This window comes from Excalfactoria chinensis, chromosome 5 (assembly GCF_039878825.1).
Source record: "Excalfactoria chinensis isolate bCotChi1 chromosome 5, bCotChi1.hap2, whole genome shotgun sequence".
In the NCBI taxonomy this organism is placed as follows: Eukaryota; Metazoa; Chordata; class Aves; order Galliformes; family Phasianidae; genus Excalfactoria; species Excalfactoria chinensis.
The window spans coordinates 7,783,321-7,806,785 of record NC_092829.1 but is presented as its reverse complement, the minus strand read 5'-3'; the positions used below and the strand labels follow the sequence as shown (position 1 = coordinate 7,806,785).

Here is a 23,465-nt window from a genome sequence, read left to right as displayed (position 1 = left end):
CTGAAGTCAAGGGGCTGGGCACCTACCTGCTCCTGGTGGCTTGGCCAGCATTGCCTTGTGACAGGTACTAACTGCAATGGAGCATTTCAGTGGCAGGACGCAGCAGAGGCCTGAGCAGGGACGCCCACGGCCATCTCCTCTGCACTAAATACTACGCAGCACTTGCACAATAGGAGTCAAGGTCCATCGGAAACTTATCTGCAGATTTGCTCCTGTGCAAACTTTAGGTTCAGCCTCAGAGTTCAGCACTGAAACACAATTTGTTTGTCCATTTCTCCCCTGGCACGGTTGGCTTTTTGTCAGACAGATGTATGCCACATCCAAGTCATTTCCCAATCCCTCTGCTCCACCTCCCTCCAGGCACTCTGCACAGACTCTGACCCCTAGGCAAGCACTGCAACAGAGGAAGAAGTGTTTCTGATAGCCTGCATACTCCTCACAGTTTCATTGCAGAGTGTAAACATTTTCTCCTGCTCGTAAGCCCTTCTTGTAAGGAAAGAAAACAAAACCAAACAACAAAAAAATCTTCCACCAGCCAAACAACTGAATGCTTTAAATCCAGCAGCAGGAAAGGAGAGGGGAGGGAAGGGGTGGAGAGGAAAGGACTGAGAGGATGGATTACACTGAAGTTATTTTTGTCCTGTTCAAGTGGATGGGCAGAGACAACTAAATATAGAATTTATCAAAGCAGGTGAACAAGGAAGATGGCATGAGCCACACGTTTCAAGGCGCAAGCAGTAAGTGAAGCACACTCCTATCTCCCAGTCCAAAAAGCACCTCAAAAAACACACTTTGATTTGCATGTGCAAGATTCAACTGAACACATATTCAGCTCTCTGCAGCCTTCCCTCTGGACACATGATCATGTAAATGTTGAGCAGATAGGGTTCCTGTGTCTTACCTGCTTCTACTCTATACATACAAATATATACATATACAAATACATACATACACAAGTACTATGAAGACAACTTAAAAATAGCATAGCACTTTCCTGTAGCGTCTTTGGACAGAAATTCTTTAGAAGTACATTTACATGTACATCTGGGTAATAAAGCACCGCTTGAAATCAAACGTTAGGGAATGTTATGTTGTCAGTGGCAACAAGAAGGATGTGGTTTCTGTGAAATTTAACCAGTTATGTCAAGTACAATTGCATTATTCCGGCCAGACTGCAGTCCACGTCTTGCTCACAGTAACTGCTAGACAAGTTGGAATTTCACAAGCGAAGATCCATTGATTTTTAACTCCTTCCAGCACTTGAGTCAGCCCGTGAGATACACAGGGTAGCTGCTGCCAGAAGCACGTACTCCATTCACTCACTGCGAGCGGCCCACACAGGCAAATACAAATAGTAAGCCTCACTCAGAGCCTGCAGCCAATGATGCAAACAATAGCTTCCCATAAGGACACTAAGTGCTTTGCTGGTATGCACACACTATTTCAGCAAGGAAACATTCAGGGAAAAGACACGGCACCAGTCATGACATGAGTGGAAACCACATTCACATCAGGGCTGTAACCTACTGCTGGGCTTAAAGAACAGAAAGCTTTTATGCGGAACATTTCCCTTCTTCCATCTGTGCCCCAAGTTACCACAGCATCCAAGAGCCCCACAGTCTGAGCTGCGGTTGTCCTCACAACATCCTTGTGAAGCAGGGAAGTGCCACTATCGCCATTTTACAGATAGGGAACTGGGGTGCAGAGAAATAAAAATAACCTTATCCGAGATGATCATACAGAAGGCAGTTCACGGTGGAGCACTGGAGGACCGGCTTTGATTCTCATTTCCAGGACAGTACTCTAATACAGCAGCCACCACCCCAGCTTCTGGATGCTCAGCCTTCAGTCTGACCCACCTACCTTCCCTCGTCAACGGGAAACGCCTACCCCTTCTATTAGCAGTGCTTTCGGCCCATCAGAAATGGAACAGGGCAGCAGACGTGCGTTGTTTGTGTTCAGAAATCCAAATCTGAACAAAGAAAATTTCCAAAATAGTCAGCACTATCCTGTTATTGTGGGAAAAGGAAGGAAGACATCCAAAGTTTCCAAAGTAGAAAAATAAAATAATCTCTGGCAAGTCATAGGTACAATTTTAAATTAATTAGTGAAAGTTTTAATAGGAAACTGGTATTAGACACGCATCCTTCATGAACCTCCCGACTCTAGAGACTTGGGGTTATAAAACAATAAGAAATTAAAAAATCCCTTTGAGACTACAGCTATCTCTTTTCAGACAGGGATCTAAATGCAGACCTGATGGAGATGCACAGACAGACTCTGGCTCCAGGCTTCACACAACAACCTTGTTTCAGATCAAAAATAAAAAGTTACAGAGGCTGCAAAGAGCTCAAGTTTTCTCAGTGTGGGTGCAGCCAGACTTTAACCCTGTCCTCAAAGGCTCTCTCTTCTGAGTGAAATGTCATCTCACATCCCAAAATCTGGGACTCCAACTGCAGCTATCTAGAGCACCAGCTGTGAAACAACATCCTATAACTCTACAAAGCTTGCAACTTGACAACATCAGCTGCTTGTGGTCACTATTTCCCTGATACAAACAGAAAAGATCCATCACCATATGGATTACCTGGTATACTAAGTATGAGTCCAAAATGTGGCTGTTCATCATACTGGACATGAGCTGACAGACTGCTACGCTATCACAAGCAAGCCTCGAGAAAGGATGTAACCGTTAACCTACTGGTGGAAAGGAAAGAAACATGTGGGTTGTTACTAGCTGAGGACACCTGACAACCATGCAAAGCCTCCAGGTCACCTCTGCTACCACAGACTACCCTGCTCATCTCTGCTGACAAACTGGCCCAAGACTCATCTTTCTGACTGGCTTTTTCTATAAACTTCAGCCACCACAAACACAACATGAACTCAGAGCTCATGTCATCTACTACACTCAGCCATGGTAAGAGTCCCAAGCAGCTGCAGCATCAGCTGTAGTTGAAGATGACTATCAAAGCACTTAATCTCCTTAAGCAACATAAGATATCTCCAGCCTTAATTGGAGAGGACTGGAAAGAACAGGGCTAGCCCCACAACATGTCCTGCAACCCACATTTCAACTTGGGAATGTTCCTCTCCCAGAAGAGCAAAAAGAGTGAAGTTAGAAACATTCCTACTCACTCATAGAAACAATAAACATAACAACAACAAATCCCAGCAGCTCTAAAGCTACACAGCATTCTTAGTAAGCCTGACATCCCAGTAATTAAAGGAAAAAGCAACTTTTGGTTCCAAAGCACTGATTCAGATTAGTAACTAGAAGCAGTGAACTAGCGACGTTTGTTTATTACTACACAATTTGAACCTTTGCCTTGAGAAATCCTGCCGTCTGTGTTTGAACACATCAGACAGCCTGCTGACACCACAGAAACTACTGCTTATTTTCTGTTCGTTGGTCAACACAAAGAATCTCAAAACAAAAACCAAACTGCTCTCATCTAGAATGAAGTCTGCTATTCTCCTTCAAATCTGCCTTAGCTTTACACGTGATTACCAATATCAAACTGGTCAGCAAATAAAAATAAAATAAATAAATCACATTATAATTTACGTTGAAAGGAGCTTCTAGAGGAGCAACTTTATCAAACTTCAACTTTCAAATCAAATTCAAGAAACAAAACCTCAAGCCTGCTTGGCTGTTTGCCCTCATTTTAATCTCCTTGACTCCAGTAACTGGTTTGAGGATTATCAGAGTCAGCGGAAAGATGAGTATCAATATTCTCTGTGTGTAGTGAGCATAAAGAAGAGAAATTAATTCTATGTTCCTCCATGTTCTTTTTGACCACATGAATCGTGAGAGAAACAGCACAGGATAGTGCATGGTCAAAAAGGTATGCGCTGCCTCTGAAGTCTGAATACGTGCCTACAACCACACATTCTGTTGTGTCATTCCACTTCTAAAATGGTACCCAAAAAGAGAAGAGTCTCCATAAACATGAGGTTTTGCCATAATCACACCCAGTCTCGTCAAAGGAGTAAACAAACCTCTTCAATAAACTAACAAGTGTTGAAGAAGCCCTCTCCAAGTAGCCTGGAGCTGCTGCTGAGAAGGAAGCTTTCCTCTGGCCTTGAGGAGAAGTGCTGCCTTAAAGTGGGAAGAAAACTTCATATGCATTGATTTTTGTGCATTCCAACTAGTCACCTGTTAAGCAGAGAACATACAGTAAAAAGAAAAAGAAAAGCTACCATAAGATCATCACAAAAATAACCACAGTAAATGTGACCTTTTTCTCTCCGTATTTTAGATACGGCTTTCTAAATCCTAATTTGTATTGCTGCAGTACATTGCAATTTCAGATAAACATCTGGACCTGAACCACCTGCTGTACAAATAGAACAATGAGATAGTTCCTGTTCTGCAGAGTTTTGTGTCATAAGGCAGGGACAATGAAAAAAAAAAAAAAAGAGAAGAAAAGAAGAGGGGAAAAGAAGACAAACAGTGGGCATCACAGTAAAGAGCAGTCTCAGTACACATGCAGTGCAAGTTCATCAAGGCCTTTTATAAGCAACACAAGGAGTGGGAGCTTTTGAAGAGGATAATAAAGCAGCACTGCAGATGTTTACAGGGAACATTTCCAAGTGTGAAAGGGTAGCACAAGAGAAAGCGCAGAAGTATTTGCTTGCCCCCATGTTTTAGTCACCGCATTGAGACGTGCTAGGCTAACTGGAGGCAGAAGTTAACGTCTTAATAGCAAATTAGAGACAGTAAAAATAGGTATGAAAAGGAAAAGCAGCTGCTTTTGCAATTCAATGCAACAGAGGAACTAGCAGATAGCAACAGCGCAGCAGTCCAAAGGAACTAGCTCTGCAGCAGCACTCTGAATGGGACAGGGTTACATGCCAAGCATATAAAGTTGCAAGATGATGCAAATCTAAGAAAAGTATATTCCACACCACATCACCACCCCGATGTTTCACTTTTGTTTCCCGTTTTCTTCAAGAACGTTATGGTCCAACAGCTACAGTAACTTCAGTTTCTTTGAAGATCATAAAATACAGTCTCTGCAAACAATCTGGTTGTAGTTGCTGTAGAGCTGGGAAAAGCCGCTATTTCAGAAAGAAACTTGGCCACCTGCTGCTCTGAGCAGAGAAGGCAACATAGGTAGTACATAAGTAAAGCTATTCCTTCCTTCAAAATCACAACTGGTATTTCCACTGGAGATAGACTATGCTGGAAAAAAATGCATGAACTTCAAATGGTGCAGTTATGATGAACTGGCTAGCTAACATATTCTGTTTGCACAGATTTCCCCCATCTTAAAATCATTTCACATGATTCCCAATAAACAATCTACTACAGTCACTGCAACTGTCTACAGTCACTTCAGATCACTGCCTTCCTCTCAAGTCAGAGGTTAGGTATCAGTAAGGCTGGGACACAACAAAACCAAAGTATGAAACACCTACGGTACAAAAGACTCTTCCTGCACCAAGAGCAACATGTTCTAACCCAACAGAAGCACTTACCTGAGCCTGCAGGTTACTGAGGATCAGAGCAACCAATGCCAATGGAAAGGCTGAAGTTTTGCACATCTGCCCATGATGCAGCAGGGCCACCACGGATGCAGAGAATAAACAGTTCTGATGGATCTGCTTTGAATAGGACTGTCCGCTTTGTTCAAAACCCGAGGCCACATTTGGCTGCTACAGCTTTGTAAGGCTGTTGTGTAAAGGGGGGGAACTAGCCCAGCTTGGAAAGCTGAGAGTTCAGAGAAGAAAAGCATCATTTCACCTGAACACACTGTATGTGGTAAGAGCTGGCAGTCATGGAACACACAGAACCCTTTAAAGCACACACGGTCTTTTATTACACTGGGACAGTACTTTGTGTTGCACAATCCAAGCTTTTGTTTCAGGCAAGAAAATGTTTTCTAAATATTTTGTCACCATGACAGTCCAGCCTTGGACTCAAATTCTGTCCTTGGTAACTCCAGAAAACCCTGTGAGGACAACAAGGTGCTGCTGGCTAACTTGTCACTGAGTCCTCAGGCCACAAGTGCTGATCCCAAGTGATACTGCCTACCCAAAACCTAAAACATTCAACACAAGATCAAGATGAAGAAAGGACATCTTATATAAAAGGAATTATATTTTGTGATGAGGAAAAAACTGAATATCTCCCTGATAGCTTCAGCTTTGTCCAAAGCAATAAAGGCAAAACAAAACAATCCCCAAGACAGCAGAAATGAAGTATGTAAAACAGAGAAAAAGAGATGTAGAAAAACAACCAGGCTTTGAGGGCTGTGCTCCAATTAAAAGCATTTCTTTCAGGGACATGAATCTGGCACACTCAATCTGAGCAGCTACAGGCTGGGTCTGCACCACAGCCTTGAAAAGAACGACCAACCATTTCAGTGTGACCCAGGAAGCCCACAGCAGACTTCTGCAGAACAAGCTCAGCAGGGTGTTTGTATACAGCCAGAAGCGTCATGTGGACGGTGGTTTAGTTTGTGAAATGAATGTTTGCATTGTCAGTTAAAAAAATACCAGCAACAACAAAAAGCAACTCTCTATTCCACACTTATAAGTTTCCAACACTAAAAACATAGCAGGGGAAGGAAGCACTCCAGCAGCCAAAATTTACAAATTCTTACCATAACTTTGGCACAGTAAACTTCTCCAGTGTCACAAAGGCCTATTCTTCAGGGGGGTTTGTTGTCTCTTTTTCAGAAGGACTACTGCACATGTGAAATATATTAAAGAACACACACACAAAACGCCACCAGAAGCATAAACACGCACACTGTTGGGTTGGTTTTTTTTTGGTATGTGTATGTTTGCAAAGCAACGTGTCTTTTCTTACACCCAAAGATACCCAGTAACAGCTTGGCAGATATTTCTGCTTTCTCTTTCTTTTTACTAGTAAAGCTTTGCAAGCTTTTTCCTTTCCCCAAAAGACTGCAATCCTATTTCACTTTAATTAAAAAAAATCAAAGTAGTGACAGAGACTCATCCTCACGAGCCGCAATCTGGGGCCCAGTTTCAAGAACTCAACAAAGGAAGATTTCAACATGTTGGTTTGTTTTTGTTTTGTTTTAAACTGGAGCAGAAATTCCTAAGTATAACCCTTGACTTGTTTGAGAGGCACCTCACTGTGTGAACCTGGAAGAGAATGCTAACACTCTGTGTAACGCTACATGCACTGTAAAAACAAATCTGAGCCTTGAAAGTCAGCATTTTTTTTCCTATTACCTGAAGCTATTAAAAAGCCCTAACGTAGATTTGAAAGAAATACAACAGAAAAGCCTGCCCGATCTAAATACACACGACTAAATTTATCTTTCAGTTTTCAATGTGTGGCTTAGCAATTGGGCATTGAGGATTTCTATTCACTGGCTAGAAAAAAAAAAAAAGCCAAATGGTATATTTCTTTAAAAAACTGACTTTGAAATATTGTTATGAGAACGGGGACAAGCTATGTAAACCCTGAAATTCTTTGGGGCTTTGTATTCATGATTATTGTCACAAACTAAAAGGCTCATATTCCCTACTAAGTAAACATTTACAATTAAATCCATTCTGCACAACGCATTTGCATTTTGAGATAGAACAGTCAGTTGTTCAGCTGCTGTGATTTAGATGGATTGGTTCATTATTGCTGCAGTTCGTTTTCAGCTACACTGTATAACAAAGGGGTGCCAATGTAGTCTTGAATGGCTTTAAAGCTAACTATTCTGGTATTCTTCCATGATGATGTAATCTCCCTATCTCTCCCCTTCTCTTGGAGCAGGATATCTTGACTTTACAGGATAAATCCTTGCAGAAACAACAGAAACAAGCTGCCACAACAATGTTCGGTAGGCAGTGCCTCCACAAGTCAACTGAAGGCTGCTGCTGGCAAGTTTTCAAGGGATTTTCCACGTATAAAAAAGTAATTTTTTCCTAATTCTCATTTAGGATAAATACTTCTCCTGTCAGGCAAGTAACAAGACAACTTCAGCTTCCACACCTGGAGATGAATCAGTTGCGTATCTTCAAACGTTTACACAGTATTAAAGCTTTATCTGTACCAGAAAAGACAATCTAGAACTACAGAGATCTCTGATACAAGGAAAACTTCAGGTTGAAAAAGTTCATTATTATCCTACTCGTTCAACTGCCTGAAAGGCACTTGAGGAAGCATTAAACCAGCGACACCATTTTTCTACTGATAGACCACTTTAAGAGGCTAGATTTCCTAATACACACACACACAGAGAAAAGAAAATGGCAGTGATTAGTGGCACTTCACCTATCAGTTTAAAGCACTGTTTTCAAGATATTGCCAAAGCAACATAAAAAATATTCATCATCAAATGACTTGATTACTGAATTTACAGCAGCACGGAATTCTCACTCTATGCTCAGAAACCAATTTCCACCTATAAAATTACTTCCTAGCCCCACAACTTGTGTTGCCATCATAAATTATCACAGATTCAAGTCTAGTCCCTGTATAAACATACAGTACAGCTAAAATGCTACAGCCACACTTTGAGTGAAGCCTTGAATTAAGAAATGAAAGCCTTCAGCTGAAAAGCTGTCACTTCTTGTGGTGCTCCCCAAGTTTAATTTCTACTTAATGATGACAAGAGAGGAAGGAGACTGCATGATCAGAACTTTTCAAACAGAATGTAAGTAGCCTATACAATGAAAATACTTCCATTTCAGTAACTATTTACAGAAAGTCTACAGCCCACAGACAGGAGCAGGTATTTCGATGGCATGCAAAAAACCACCCAGAGAGAACAATCTGTGCCTGCAAGTCCATGAAAAGCAACAAGCAAGTACAAGGCAGCCTTCCCTCTGTGCAGCTATGAAGAGGCCTAACAATGGATTTTGAACTGCTCAACAGTTTTGTTCAAGGGTGTAAGATTTTACTGATGCTCCACTTGGTAAAGGCCAATCAAGGAATGATGGCAAAACTAGATAAAGCAGTGAGTGTCCTTGTATTTCAGGGCATAAACCTTACCTAGTGTAAGCATCTTTCAGACCACTGTAACTAAATTATTCTAAACATGGTAGTGGTATCTTTGCAGATGCAGCATAGCACACACACAGACTTTAAATTATCGCAATGTGTTTTCTATGGAAGTATTTCTTCCTATTAAGTCTTGAGACTTTACTGGAGTTTAATGCATGAAAAAATAAATTCAAATATAGTTTTATTTGTAAGAAAAAGGGGCAAAGCCATAAAAAATCTCCTAACATCTATTGGTGGGAACTGATATTTGCAAACACGTAAGGCCTGCACCTAAAATCTGAGAAGTAACAGCTACTGCTGCAAGCAGCCATGAACCCCATTCAGCACCTGAAATCCACAGTGTCAACTCAATGAGTCAGACTTTCCTATCAGCACACCACCACACAATATGGTAGCAAGCTCCAGTCTTCAACACAACCATCTCCTGTGAAGGTCGTGGTTCACAGCCAACACAAAACCCAACTCCCTGGCATGCATGCTTTGTGGTTCCCATTAAGAGTACATTATTAAAGCTGAACAGTGTGTTGATTTGATAGCCCTGTGACTGACCAGGTGCTCTGCTCAGCCCCAGTAGCCACACAACAACTCTGCAGCCATATGCAGAACCACAGGCTCAGAGCACATCTCTACTTCAGAATTGCTCTCCTGACTTACCCAGGAGACTGAGAAAGCAGCAACTGACAGCTCCCTTCTTCTGCCTGCAGGCTGTGATGACTGTTTACCTCAGCTGTCTGCAAACACGACCATGCACTTTTGCATAAATTGACAAATTTCACAACATCGTTTGACCAGCTATCTTTTCACATTTTTTGGCTCAACTTGAAGAGTTGAGAGAATAATCCAAGAGTTCATAACATGTTTTCACTCAAATTTGGTCTTCATTATTTCCCCCTTACAGCTGCAATAAACACTTCTCACAGCAGCACACTACTTCACACCTAATATGGTGTCATTTTTCCTCCATTCTTTTTCTTCCTCTTTCCTCATACTGTTTCCTGCTTTTTGTTCCCCCTTTAAGATGCATTATGTTTCAGGTACAATGTGCATCTGAAAATAATAATCCCTCCTCTTGTCTTCACCCCTTGAGAGATTACCTTTCAATAAAGTTCAACTCGTTTCTTTTCTTAGTAAATCAGTTAATTCAATACATAAAAGGGGAAAAAAACCCACACACACAAAAACCAACCACAAGGCTGACAGTTATTTTCTTACAACAATGCTCCATCTTTCAAAACACATTCAAATGAAAAGTTGAAATGTTAAGTACTCTTTTCCAACACATACAAGGTTTGTTGCTTTATTTCTTGGATGATCCCGAGACCAACAACCACCATAGCAATTTTTAGGAGAACTTGGCAGCAAAGCAAACTGTAGGTAAATGGAGACCCTACTACAGGTCACCACGTAGTCTAACAGTGTAAGTCATAGCCAATTCTTTCAAGATGGTGAAGTCTAAGGCTGCTGGTGCTAATCCAGAGCCAGTTCTGGCACAGGCAAGGAGCGCAGCTGGAGATGTGGACACAGTGGGAGAATGAGTGTGAAACAGAGGAAGGGGATGGAAGCATCTGGCATTCACAGGGGTTTGCAGGGAAGGAATTCCAAAGGAAGGACTGGGCGCCAAATTCAAAAGGCACTGCAGTTCCCTGCTCAAAATCACTCCTGCAAGAACAATGTGCAGAGCTTTATTCTCTGTTCTCTCCTCACCTCAAAATAGCATACTCCCTTAGTACGTACTTCTTCCTCAGTGCAGACCTGATGACTTCTCAATATGTTTACTAAGAGAAGGGGGAAAAAAAAAGAAATAGAAAACCACATGTGGACAAATATTTATTTTATTTTTTCCCCACAGGCCTCGCTTTTACTTTGTTTCTCCTCTAACATAAAGGAACCAGGAAGGAGAGGAGAGGATCAAAGACAATGCAGACGGTTTCTGTGTAAACCACTGTATAAAGCATTGCTGGGCTCGCTTTAAATAAGGCTTGCAATGTCCTAGATCCCTCATTCTCAGATCTCTTTTAACAAGAAGTAGCAGCAATTTATGATGTTACCTCACTTTTAGAGATAAAACTGAGACCTAGTTTGTTTGGCTGCTGACGTACAACAATGCAGAATATGAAAGTAAACTTCCAGAACTGACACAAACAATCTGAGCATCTACATCAGAGCTGTTCCTCTTTGTCATTCAAACCAAGAGTAGGCTTGGTATCACTCACAAGTTCCAAGCAGAGAAAAAGACCTAACCTAATATGACTTCTCCAGACAACCGATTAAGAAACTTATTCTTACTTAAGAACTGTATGTTGGCAGGGAAAAGACTGGAATACAAATTTTGGTGAGAGGAAGTTTTTTTTCTTCAGGAAACAGGCAAACAAACAAACAAATATTCAGACTTTGTCCTTCAGAAATGCAAAGCTGTGACACCAACAAGTCCTGGCCAGAAAGACATTTCAAAAAAGACCCTGGAAAGTAACCGAGATGGTCAAAAGCTGAAGCAATCTGAGTGGTAGGAAGACAAGCGATTTCAGGGCAGCACTAGCTGTGTCTCCTCTCAAAGGCATAGTACAGTACAGTTATGCTGTGCTAGGTAATCCTCAGCATCTGGCCTCCCTGCTGTCCAAAGAAGACTTTTTACAGTACTCTGTACCCAGTTTGTTTCCTATGATCCCTCCACAAATAATTCCGTCATATGAGGTTTACCCTCCAAGAATCAAGCTGACTAGCCATTATCAGCTCATATTTCTCCAGATGTTTTGTGATCTCATCCTTTCTTAATGTCTCTAGCATCTTGCCTACCACCGAGGTCAGATTTATTGGTCGATAATTTCCTGGTTCCTCCCCAGTTCCCTTTTCCCAGAACAGTGTTAGCAAAATGAAAGCAACTGAGAGCAAGCATTGCAAAACTATTGCCCCTTGTGTTGAAAAAGAGACACACTACAAATACCACTAACTGACACAGCTTATCTTTTGATTGCAAGAACAGCTAGAGATTTCCCTACATACCCAAGCCTTCAGCTTTGGAAGTGACATCAGATTGTTTCCCTCTGTTACAAACTTCCCCCTTCCACTCCCCATTCAGCTCCTATCTTGTTTTTTACCTTTCCTTTTACCCCCAGTTTTCCCTCTGATGCAGCTGCACTTCTCTATAGCTGGCACCTCCAGAGCTCAGATGTGTCTTAGGATGCTTTGTATCAAATGCCGCAGCCACTCCTTTGAAATGCCATGAAAGCCAGACACTCCTTGAACTAACGTGAACCTTGACGTTTCTGGTTGCACAGGTCATCAAGAAAGCACCCAGCTACATCCCAGAGACAGACAAAAGCCAAGGGAAAGAGAAAGAAAAAAGACCCCAAAATAAAGCAAACACGCACACACATACAAAAAAGAGGTAAGGAACACGATGAAAACAGGAAAGAGAAAAGAAAGGAGGGGAAGGAAAACGGCAACACAAGACACCCACTGGCTTGAAACAGAGTTAACTTTTGGTCACACATCTTATGATCCCATTTTGATTCATACTAGCAGAACACTCAAAGTGTGAACTTGTGCTCAAAATAACAAGTAAAATTTACAGTCCACATTACTCTGCTAAATAAGGTGAAAAGAGCAACAGTGTTTAACACTGAGCTTTTACTTTGTATCAAAGATCCTGCCTTCATTTTATGCAATGTAGCTGTAGGAAGGCAAACCACCAAGGACTTGTAGTTATTTATTAGAACATCTGCGTCGCTCCATTTCATTACAGAAACAATTCTTTAACAAATTTAGTAGTATTTCCAGCAGTGGAATAAGTATCTTTTGTGCAATTTCTCATTCAAGCATCTTTAGCAATTTTCATCAGATTGGCAGCTAGACTTCAACTACTCAAATAGTCTGTTCGGCCTGAAGCCCATACAAACTGACATTTGGAGGACACGTTCTGGTTTTCATGCTTAAAATCACTGCGCTGTGTTCTTATGCTATTTTAAAACAAACAAAAAAGTAGCTCCACGTTTGCTGCCAAATATTAATGGAGGAATACACAGGTTTCTCCTATTGCTCAAAATTGCTTCAAAGTTCCCTGAGTGAGAAACCTAGATTTCCATTTCCTTTTGTAAATGTCAGCACACATTTTTCCCTCCCCCTCCTTCCGTCCTACCCTCTCTCTCCAAAAGACTCCTCTCTCCATTGAGTTTATGCCCTAATAGGAAAACCGGACGTAGTAGGGAAGACAGAGATGACAGAGCATCAGCGCACACAATCCCACTCTTTGTTAGCCTTGCAGAAAGACTTAAAAAAAAAACAACACAAAAAAACAGGATGAAGACTGAAGACAATAGAAGGACTTTCATAAGCGGAGACCAGAGCAGGAATGTATGAGAAATCCAGTGAGATCTTTACAAACGAAGCAGTAAAGTTAACAAAACGCACTCAGGTATTTCTCTTTTATCTAGAAGTTCCACAACACACAACCAGAAGAAAAGATACTCCTTAAAAACATCTAGAAAACCAATAATCTCAAAATTTTAGCAAGCAGCAATTTGGACAGATAATTTTTCTCCTTGCTCCTTCATATAGAATCACGAGTATATAAACTCTGTAGCTACCCATTTCCCCCATATCTCCCAATGAACAATCCCCCTGCTTAACCCTCAGAGACTACTTGTGCTGAATACACACAGAATGCACCACCCCAAATCAGAGTTTCTTCACCCCATGCTTTTCATGTGCGTGTTTAAAGCCTTCAGCTACGCAGTTCTGCACAAACTGGTTAGTAATTTAACTACTGTCTTTGTCTTGCAAGAGTCTGTCGCCTCACTGTGACTGCAGTAATAGCAACAAGTACTGCCAAGTGGGAAAAAAGTTCATTCATGAATTCTTACATTTCTGCCTGGTTGAGGTTAGGCATGTCACGGGGATGACTCTGGCCTCTCCACAAACAAACATCTGTGCTACTGGAAGTAGAACTTCCTTTAAGCAACTGACTTACAGAACTGCCAAGAGCTCACAGCCAGACAGAGATGTTTAATTTCATTTCTCCATTTGTATTTTTAATCTTGGAAACAAAAACCAAAATGTAAAGCAAGCTGACAGAAGAAAACAACCCCAGAATTCTAGAAAGCCCTGCTATTTCTCTGCCAGGCCAAAACACCTGCTCCTGATAATGATGGCTTTATGCTTACATACACCTGCCATCCAGAAGGACTCCAGAGCACTTTACCAGCTGATTTATACATACACAAATCATTAAAACTACCAAAATTGAACCTCTGCTTAATTGAGATGTAGCAACTGTTTAACTGCATGCAGTCACGCTGTTCAACTGCTCAGGACACGAACTAAGAGACACCACATCCAACCAAAGCTACAGGGGAAATTTTAGGTAGAGAGAATGTTAATTGCCCAATCTGGATTTTGGCCAGTTGCTACAAAATATCTGCATGTGAAAAGCTCTAGGATCTTCAAAGACGACAAGCAGTCCAAACTTCAGTTTTATAAAACAAACAACATACATTTCCTAAATCTAAAATCCTTTAGCAGTCCCTCCCTGCAGTAATTACTGTTTATGCCTTAACTTCAGAAGCTCACAGTATCAGACATCAGTTTTGGAAACATCTTGTGGTTGTAGCACTTCATCTTGCAGAGCAAGCAAACTGATAGGGTCTGACAATAAGTGATTAAAAAGAAGAGTCATTTACAAAACATATACACAAATGGATCAGATTCCCCTCCCCCAAGCCAAAAGAACTGAGTTTCTCAACAGATCTCACAGCAGCTATGATTAAGAGAGTAACGGAACTGGCACACAGAGTACACCGGGGAAAGCTGGGAAGATACAGCACTGCTTTCTAAAACCAACTGGACAATGCCAAAGTAACAATGGCAATATGAACGAAGCAGGATGAGATAGGAATTGCTGTACCTACCAAGAAGGCAAAAAGGCAACAGGGAACTGGTTAAAAAAGACTGGGACAACTGGCATTCAAGAACCACCAAGATAAATTTGACAGTTTAGGCACAGATTTGCAATGCAGAACATGCAGAGTAACATTTTGGAAATGGAAATGCATTCTGCTGATAATCTCACAATGCTATCAGTGAGCCATCCGAGACCATGACCTGTTTCTGTAAGGTAATGCGAAAAAGAAAAATATCAGATCAAAAGATCAGAGCATCTTTTATTAAGACCTGTAGAGGTCTCCTTACATGAGAGTAGATTCGTTGTAATTCCAGAAACAAAATAAATTCAGTACTTAAGGCTAAATAAAAACGAGATTGAAATACGACTGCTCTGAGGTTTCATTTTAAGCAGAACTAAACATGCATCCCTCAGATTTTTGTGCAGTGCCCCTCAAAGAAAGAAAGAAAGAAAGAAAATTTTAAAAAGTACAGAAAAAAAATGTAACAAGAAGATTTAAAATCACTGCAGTCTAAATATGCCATTTAAAACTCAAAATATATCACTTATTTAATGAATTTCTAGATACATAAATGGGAACGGGAAACATGATTTTGTGCTTCTTCCTCCTGTTTTAACCAAACAGTGTAATTCACAAGTACGTCACCAGGATAAGGGAGCCTGCGTTACTGAAGCTAACGAGTGAGTAGGAGAATTCCTATCCTTGCTTTTAAAGTAAAACAGACCAGAAGAAAAACATGAAAAAAAAACTTATCAAAGCACTTTTACATCAAGCATCAGATAATTTGCTAAACTGCATCCAGCTTCCACCCTTTTAAACCACGGATTATAAGCTTCATTGTTGCAGATGAATGATCAGCCTTTATCAAGGTTATGATAATGAATTTCCATTTTTCTTCCAAAAATAATTACACTATACCTTTGCACCTTCAGGCATGTTGTTGCAAACCCTCTAGAAAAATCCTGAGTTTGCAAAACCATACAAGCTTCCCTACTGCTGGAGCACACGGGTTCTGGTTTTGATCCAAAACATGACGGTATTTAGGAAAGTACCTAACACTGCTCTCTCTCTTACAAGAAACAATAGCAGAATACAAAGAAGCAGGTAAGCCAAGAGTTGAAAACACCCACCTATCCTCTCAAAAATTAAGTGCAAATCCAGCGTTTTGGAAATACAATGCTTAAAAATGCAACAAGCAGAATGGTACATGTGACTACCTTAGTGCAGTTTCGCCATCCAGTCAAGAAAATTTTTGATAAAAATCATACTTTGTTAGCGGTAAAGCAGAAACACAGAGTGCACAACCTCAAGGTTACTCTTTCTGTCCAAGGCACCAGTATCAAGAGAGGTTCAGGCAAACAGAAAACGTTCTCTGGCAAGTCTCTGCAAGAGAACAGCACTGCTCGCAAAGGCTGATCACCATTCAAATCAAGGTTTGCTTGAAGACAATTCTATCTTCTAACAGCATACAAACGGAAAAAGCAACAGATCTACATATAAAACAAATGATTTGCCTCAGTTGAACCTTTAACACTCTAAGTATCATCTCTGGTTGCTATCTACATAATCATTTTCAAACCAAAGAGCTGGCGCAGTTTTATGTGAACACACACACAAGCACGAACCCAAAGAAATCCCCTTGTAACGCATTTTCTCAGCTTGACAGAAAGTCACGCACACTCCTTACAAGCAGTTCCCCACTGAGGAAAATAACAACCCACTATTTGAGTATACCTTGCTAAAGGGCGGATCCCGTGTTGCAGGACCCATCACCAGTCGTCCTGAAGAGGAGAGCCACTTACCTCGTTTGTGGAGCCATCCTTCCTTCACTATCGCTACTTCATTCATAATGGCAGGAATGTCTCTTGGTAGATCGGTTTGTGTCAAAAGATCACTGTTGAAATTCCTGAACTCCAGCAGAAGGATCCACAAAAGGGATGGTTTTTTTCTTCTCTTTCTGCTTCTCGGCTACTTCTAAAAGGATCAAACAAAAACAACAACAACAAAAAAGAAGTCCACTGTTACTTGAAGTACATCACATACATTAAATCAGGGATACAACAGGGAGTAGTTTTCACTGGTGGGTTGTTGTCTTTTCTTCTTTTTTTACTATTATTACAAATCCTAAATGATGGCTTTGTTCTTCACAAGGATTGTTGTATCTCAGCAGGTGAAGGTGCTGGAAGAAGTGCCTGCTGAAGCGCTGCTTCTTCTCTAAGCTGGTTGACCGCTGGCAGATGCACAATTACCACCACCCTGTCTAGATTACAGATGGCTACAAGTCCCTGCCCAGTAGGCATCTTCCAGCCTTCCAACAACACCAAACACCCCCCAGCAAGAAAAAATCCAAGACTCAGCAAAGTCCAGTTATAAATATTTCCTGGTAAGACTTCCAGAATCCCCTCAGGAAGGTTTATTTACAGACTGCCGTGCATCAATCTATCAACAAATACACAGCGCATCTTAGGGATATGCTCCCAAGAGTAAAACTCCCAATGCTTTGCTGCACGTTATCCTGTTATCTCACTCAAATCTCCTTGTCTTCCCCCAAAATCACCTTCTCTACCTTTGATATAATTCTTGCTTCTTTACAAAGATACTCAGAAAAGCTCACGTTATCCTAAATCAGCCCTCAGAAGCACCCTGATCAATTTTATCCTATTTCTCTAACTCACTGCACGTTGCTGCTTCTTCTTGCAATGAAATAAGCTAAGGACACCTTAGGATTTCCACTGTTTTGCTTTCTGAAATGAACTCCCTATCTATATAACTCAAAACAGACACATTTTCAATACGTTTTGGCTATCTGATGGCTGACTATCACACAGATGTTCTTCATCTTTCTCCCCCTCATTGAAAGTAGCTCTTCCTAGACACATCAGCTTTTATTCTTTTCCTAAATTGAATATTATTATTTTTTCTGCTTGTGATATAGTTCTGCTTTTCTTTAACGACTTCTGAGCTCTCAGAAGGTCCATTTGTTCATCCAATTTGGTACTGCTTAGGCTATAAAAAAAATCTAACTAGTGGCACATTCTAAGCAATAACTAAGTAATAACCCTTGTAACACGCCAGCAAAGACCTGGCTTTTACTGGTCTCTCTCCAAACACCGAGACTTCACATTCCCACCAACAAATATATATCATCTCTGCATGCATTTGGCGTGTGTGCATCAATTATTTGTGAGCACGCAGGTGATACTCATCAGAAACCAGATTAAAAAGCAAGTAATTTCACATAACTCACTAAGACACAACCCTGAATAGAAGAAGCAGGTGGTCAAAATGAATCCAATCCAGAACTGAGACATTAGCAAGGACAGAGGGGCCTGCACTGTTCGTTGCCAGTGCTCTAAAACTATTTTCAAAGCAAGGAAGTCAAATTTGAATGGTCACTAGAAGCAGAAATTGACTGGTAGGAGATGCGAGAGAATGAAGTCAATCCTAGTATTTCTACCTATGAACTTTAACTATTTATCACTATTTCCAGTAACATTTTATGTTTTGGTGGCTTTTTTTTTCCTTTTTTTCCCCTGGAAACTGCAGATATTTTTCCAAATTATGAATCTGCCATTTCTGACTGCTTATAATTATCATCTCAAAGAAACAGATACGACGTTCGCCTGAGGGAGGGAAAACACACAAAAAAATGACATTGGAACAAGAGACTTGTAAGAATTCTTAATTTCATAAATAAATATGTGAGAACCATATGCTGTAGAATAGAGACCAGCAACCCACAGCCACCAGTTGTCTTCGAACAAACTCCTTCAGATCCAGAGCAATTAAGACACAACTTGATGAACACAGCAGGCTTCCACTCTCCTTTCAAAAATGCATGCACAACAGTCACGCCAGCTACATCTACTTGTTGACATCAACAAGAGACCAAACCTTGCTGAAGGTTTCACTTAAGCGTCGAGATTTTGCAAAGGGTTGAGCAAAACCCCTGAGATTATCACAGCTTAGGTAAGAAAACGTAACACCAAGGTGTGAAATGCATCTAAGATGGTACTGTAACAGAAAGTGGGGTCTATGTAGCCTACCTCTGTGTCTTCTATTCAACAATTGCAACATGTTAAGCAATCAACATCCTTTTCAAGATTCATACTTAAAAGGAAAAAGAAAGCCATGAACCACACTAGTCTGTAGAAAGGACCATCCTTTTACTAATACCAAAAAAAGTGTGATGGCACAAAATCATAGAACCCCCAACTAACATACTCCAGGTTTTATTTGTGTTAACACTTGCTAGGATTACCACCTGGCAGCCTCCTGCTCCTCACAGCCTAAATTGTCACCTCAGTCTGAACCAGTGACTATGCAGACCAAAAAACAGCAAATCAGCAACGAAACCCAAAGTTCAGAGGAACTACTTTTTCCCCAGTTTGTTGTGTCCAAAGAGCCTGGACTGCCCTCTGCCTCCAATTCCTATACAAGAAGCATCCCACACTTGTTAGCCCAGCACTGCCATCAGGGATGCGTCTACCTGCACAGCTCCTTCCACCACACTGCAGCATTGGCTCCACCTTGTTCCCTCAGCAATGCCTAAGCATTTATTTTGTAAGCGGGAACTTTTCCTTGAGCTGGGAATGCCTTCTCTCTGTGAATGTCCAAAGACACAGCTCCAACAGCAGCAAACTCAACTCTATCTGGTCCTTCAAAATACAAATCCAAGTTGTGCTTAATAAATGTATTTAAATAAAAGGCAATCAAATGGAGCGCTGGCAAGTAATGGTAATTTCCTGGATTAGAAGAGTAAGTTAACTACAGGTCAGTGTGTTTCTGAAGATGTGTAAACCAGAGAAAGTTCCATTTGCATAAAATCTTTAGAGAGAAGGAAAAAAAAAAAAAAGGAAGAATTACTACAGCTCTCATTTATGGCCATCTAGGAATGGTTCCCAGTGAGCAGAGGGCATCTGAGGTAAGTATGACCTGGCTGCTTCAGTCTGTGTCTGCACATGACTGACTACTGTCAAAAGCTAAACAACTCTGTCTTTCTCTCAGCATTCAGTTTGCTGGACTTTCAATACGCTTTCTGTAATACCTTTTTCAATACCAAAATGCTCCTCACACAGCAGAAGTGCAGTAAATCACAAATAGCACAACATCAGCATCGTATCACAGTGAATACTGATCTTATGCATACATTAATTCCTCAAAGGTTATTAACTTTCATAGGTAATGAGATAACTCACTTCCCTGTGCACTGAAACAATGAAGCCTGCTTTAAGGAATCAGCTTAAACAGAAGGTGGAACAGAATCATCTTTCCTGTATTTGGGAGAGCTCCTTTTCTCATATGATCTTGTACTTACATTCATGTTCGCTTCTTCCCAAATATCCCTGAAATCAAGAGATCAATCTGTCCTTCTCAATTTCCCTCCTTTTCAAGGTCAAATTTTATATTCCTTTCTATTCACACCCTACAGCAGTGCAAGAAGGAAATTCATTCTCCCATTGACACTGAATCTGAAACAAGCTTATGGGATGTAGGAGCATCATGGTAATGACTTCATCCTTGTGAAGGAGTAAGCCTCTGTCAGAAGATGATCAAACCCACCAGCCTCAGTCCCGTCCCTGTCTCACTCAGCACAATGGCTGTGCCAGTCAGCACAGATCAGAAAGCAGGTTACAGCAAAGCCCGCTCCTAGACTAGCACTTTGCCCATCCCAGACTGGCAGCCCTAATGTCCTCACATGACACACATCCATGCATGTTCTCCTAACACGCAACAGCAGAACCATTCAAAAAAGGACCCAACCGCCCACCTGCCTACCTTGGTTTCAAGGCACTGTCACAAGAACCGCAGGGGAGCAGAGGTGCATGTTTTGGGGCCCACACATCACACAAGCAACCTGCGCTCTCTTTCTGCAGCATATCCCCGCTCTCCCTTTAAGCTCACAGCCAACTGTATCCAAACGGCACAAGCGCAACAAAGTTGGGCTCCAGCCAACATTTTAAGTAGAGCGTACGGAGAAGTATCTCCACCAGGCTCTGACCAGTGAAGTACATCTCCTGCATTATGCAAATCCTACCCAGGAGAAGCAGTGCTTCCAAAGCACTCAAGGCCCCATGAACTCACAGCGGCTTCACACCATGACCTAGTTACTCAATCTGGGCAGACAGCTTTCAAGAGAGAACAGAAGGACCAGGTTGTTCCAGCATCATAGCTTGCTTTACAAAAATGCATTGTGGACCATGAGTTAGGCATGGTCACAAATATTTGCTACTAGCTCATGTGATGTTCCATTCAGAACAACACCATGTCTAAATGAGTATTTCATGACTGTACGTGCAGCTTATCACAAGGTTTAAAAATGCTCCTCTGACACTAAGAACTGCGGGAAAAACAGTAAGCAGAGAAAAGATCTCTAAAGCCACATCCACTTTTCCTCCAATCCGTCAGCACAATCTAGGTTTACAAAGCTGCAATTTGGAATGCCTGTGCTCTCACGTCTTCACTAATCAATAGACAGGAGGTTGATTTTGTTCAGGTGAGGGGCCAGAGTTACGACATGCAGCTGTCTAAGCTTCAACCACAACTGCAGTTTGATAGGACAAACTGAACTGCGTATTTCAAAACTAAGCAATGGCAGAAAAAAAAGATCTCTTCATACCCTCTGTCAAAGACATAGGCTAGACAAAATCTTCTTTATGTTCCAAAACAAGAAGAAGGCCTTTTACAGTTTACCCTCATATAATTTAATGACTGTGCTGCTCAGAACTTCTGCACCAACTTAAGATGCATTTAATCAAATTCTGTTTCAAAGTATTTATAACGGAAGTTTTGTTCCATCTCCCAAACAAACCAAGTCGCTCATGAGTCTATTTAGTCCTATTCGTAATTACTTACGGGTTGTTTCTATAGGCCAGCAATGCCGGAGCTACAGGTTACTTGTGGATACTGGATCAATTCATAGATTCGATTTACTGCTGTAGCTCAGAACCAAAAGCAGTTCTATACACAATGTACACAAGGAAAACCCTCCTGTTTAAAAAAAAATCAAAGGTAGTTCCACAGTGCCTTTAAATCTATTAACTCAGACAAATGCTGTGGCTGTCATCAGGAAATTAGCTGCTACAAAAAAGTAATTACCAGTCATAGGCTGCGTTACATTTATTTACCTGTAAACAAATATTCTTCTGAATTAAGTCTTAGTAACGCCCCTTTGTAACTGTATTTCAAAATGTACATCCCTCCTGGTGGCATAAGTACAACAAACAAGAGTAAAGCAGGGATTAACTTCTTGTATGGGTGGGATGGAAGAAAAATAAAGCAGAGAGAAAAATGGTTAAATCCTTTCCCAGGGGAAGGGGGAATCCCAATAAGGTGGAACCTGCATCAATACCTTTCTGTCAGTAAAACAGCACATAAAGCACACTTGCACTCTGTTAGAATTCTGCTCTCTACAAAGAGCCCAAAGGAAAAGTCCTGGAAGTCTGCAGGAACGTTTCAGCAATTGCAGAATTCCACCTGGGGGGCGGAGGGGGTTGGCTGCAGGCAGCTCCCCGCAGCTCTGCTCAACACCACCGCAAGAAGTCAAAGCAATGGGGCCCAGCAACACTGCCCAGCACCAACACACGGAGACTCACAGCCCCGACTGTAAACACTCCCCGATCCTCAACGCAGCGCGAAGCCGCACAAAAGATAAAGGGAGAAAATGGGGGCGGGGGGAGTAGATGGAGGAGCGATCGGCCACTTTCTGTGCCACACTTTGGGAAATGCCCCGTGCCTCCCTCCTCCCTCTGCCCCAAGCCCCCTTTTCCTCGGAGATGCTCGGGGACGACGCGGCTGCAGCAGGCCCAGAGGGCGGCCAGGGGAGCCCCCCACCCCGCAGCACTTCCATTCCCCGCATCCCAGGGAAGCCAACAGCTTCCTGTTCGCCCCGAGCCCTCCCGCCCGGCTCCGGGCCGCAGCCCTCCCCCCCCCCGCACACACACACGCACACCCCGGCGGCCCCTCGGTGCCTCAGTCCGGGCCAGCAAAAGCCCCCGCCGCGGCCTACGCGGGTCAGCGGGCGCCCGGCGGCCGCCGCCCGGGGAAGGAGCAGAGCGGCCGCCTCGCCTCGCCTGTCCGCCCCTCCCGGCCCCGCACAATGCGCGGCGGAGCAGGCCCCGGCGCTTCCTTCCCCCGGCCCTTCCCACCCCGGGGAGCGGGTCACTTACATGGCTCCGGGAGCCCAGGGAGGAGGTGATGGGAGGGCGGCGGCGGCGGCGGCAGGGGAAGGAGGCAGGGGAAGGGGAGGGAAGGGGAGAGCGAGCGAGCGGAGGAAGGGAGAGCCTGGCGGGCGGGCGCCGAGCGAAGGCCTAACTGGGCTCACGGCAGCCGCCGCCTCCTCACCATCCCCGGGCGGCGGGCGGCGGGCCGGCTCCTCCTCCCCTTCTCGCAGGCGCTCGGCCCATGGGGCTCACACGGGCTGCCGGCCTGCCTTCCCCGCCGCTCCGCCTCGCTCCTGCCTCTGGCCGAGAGGAAGAGGCTGCCTCTCGCTCAGCAGCACCCCCGGAGCCGCAGGGCCGAGCTCCCCGCAGCCGGAGCCGGGCTCGTCCCACACGCGCTCGCTCACATCCTCCGGGGAGCGGCCGCCG

General features: G+C 42.7%; 1 protein-coding gene across 1 annotated transcript in view; it reads right to left on the bottom strand.

Moving 5' to 3' along the window:
* AKT1 (AKT serine/threonine kinase 1) overlaps window positions 1–23,252 on the bottom strand; it is a 68,844-nt gene extending 45,592 nt beyond the window's left edge. Inside the window, exons 1-2 of the mRNA XM_072337601.1 lie at window positions 23,046–23,252; window positions 16,680–16,851 (exon numbers count right to left, since the gene is read on the bottom strand). Coding sequence (XP_072193702.1) covers window positions 16,680–16,725 — 46 coding nt within the window. The 5' untranslated portion in view covers window positions 16,726–16,851; window positions 23,046–23,252. The remainder of the gene's footprint in view (window positions 1–16,679; window positions 16,852–23,045) is intronic.
* Between the last annotated feature and the right edge of the window lie 213 nt (window positions 23,253–23,465).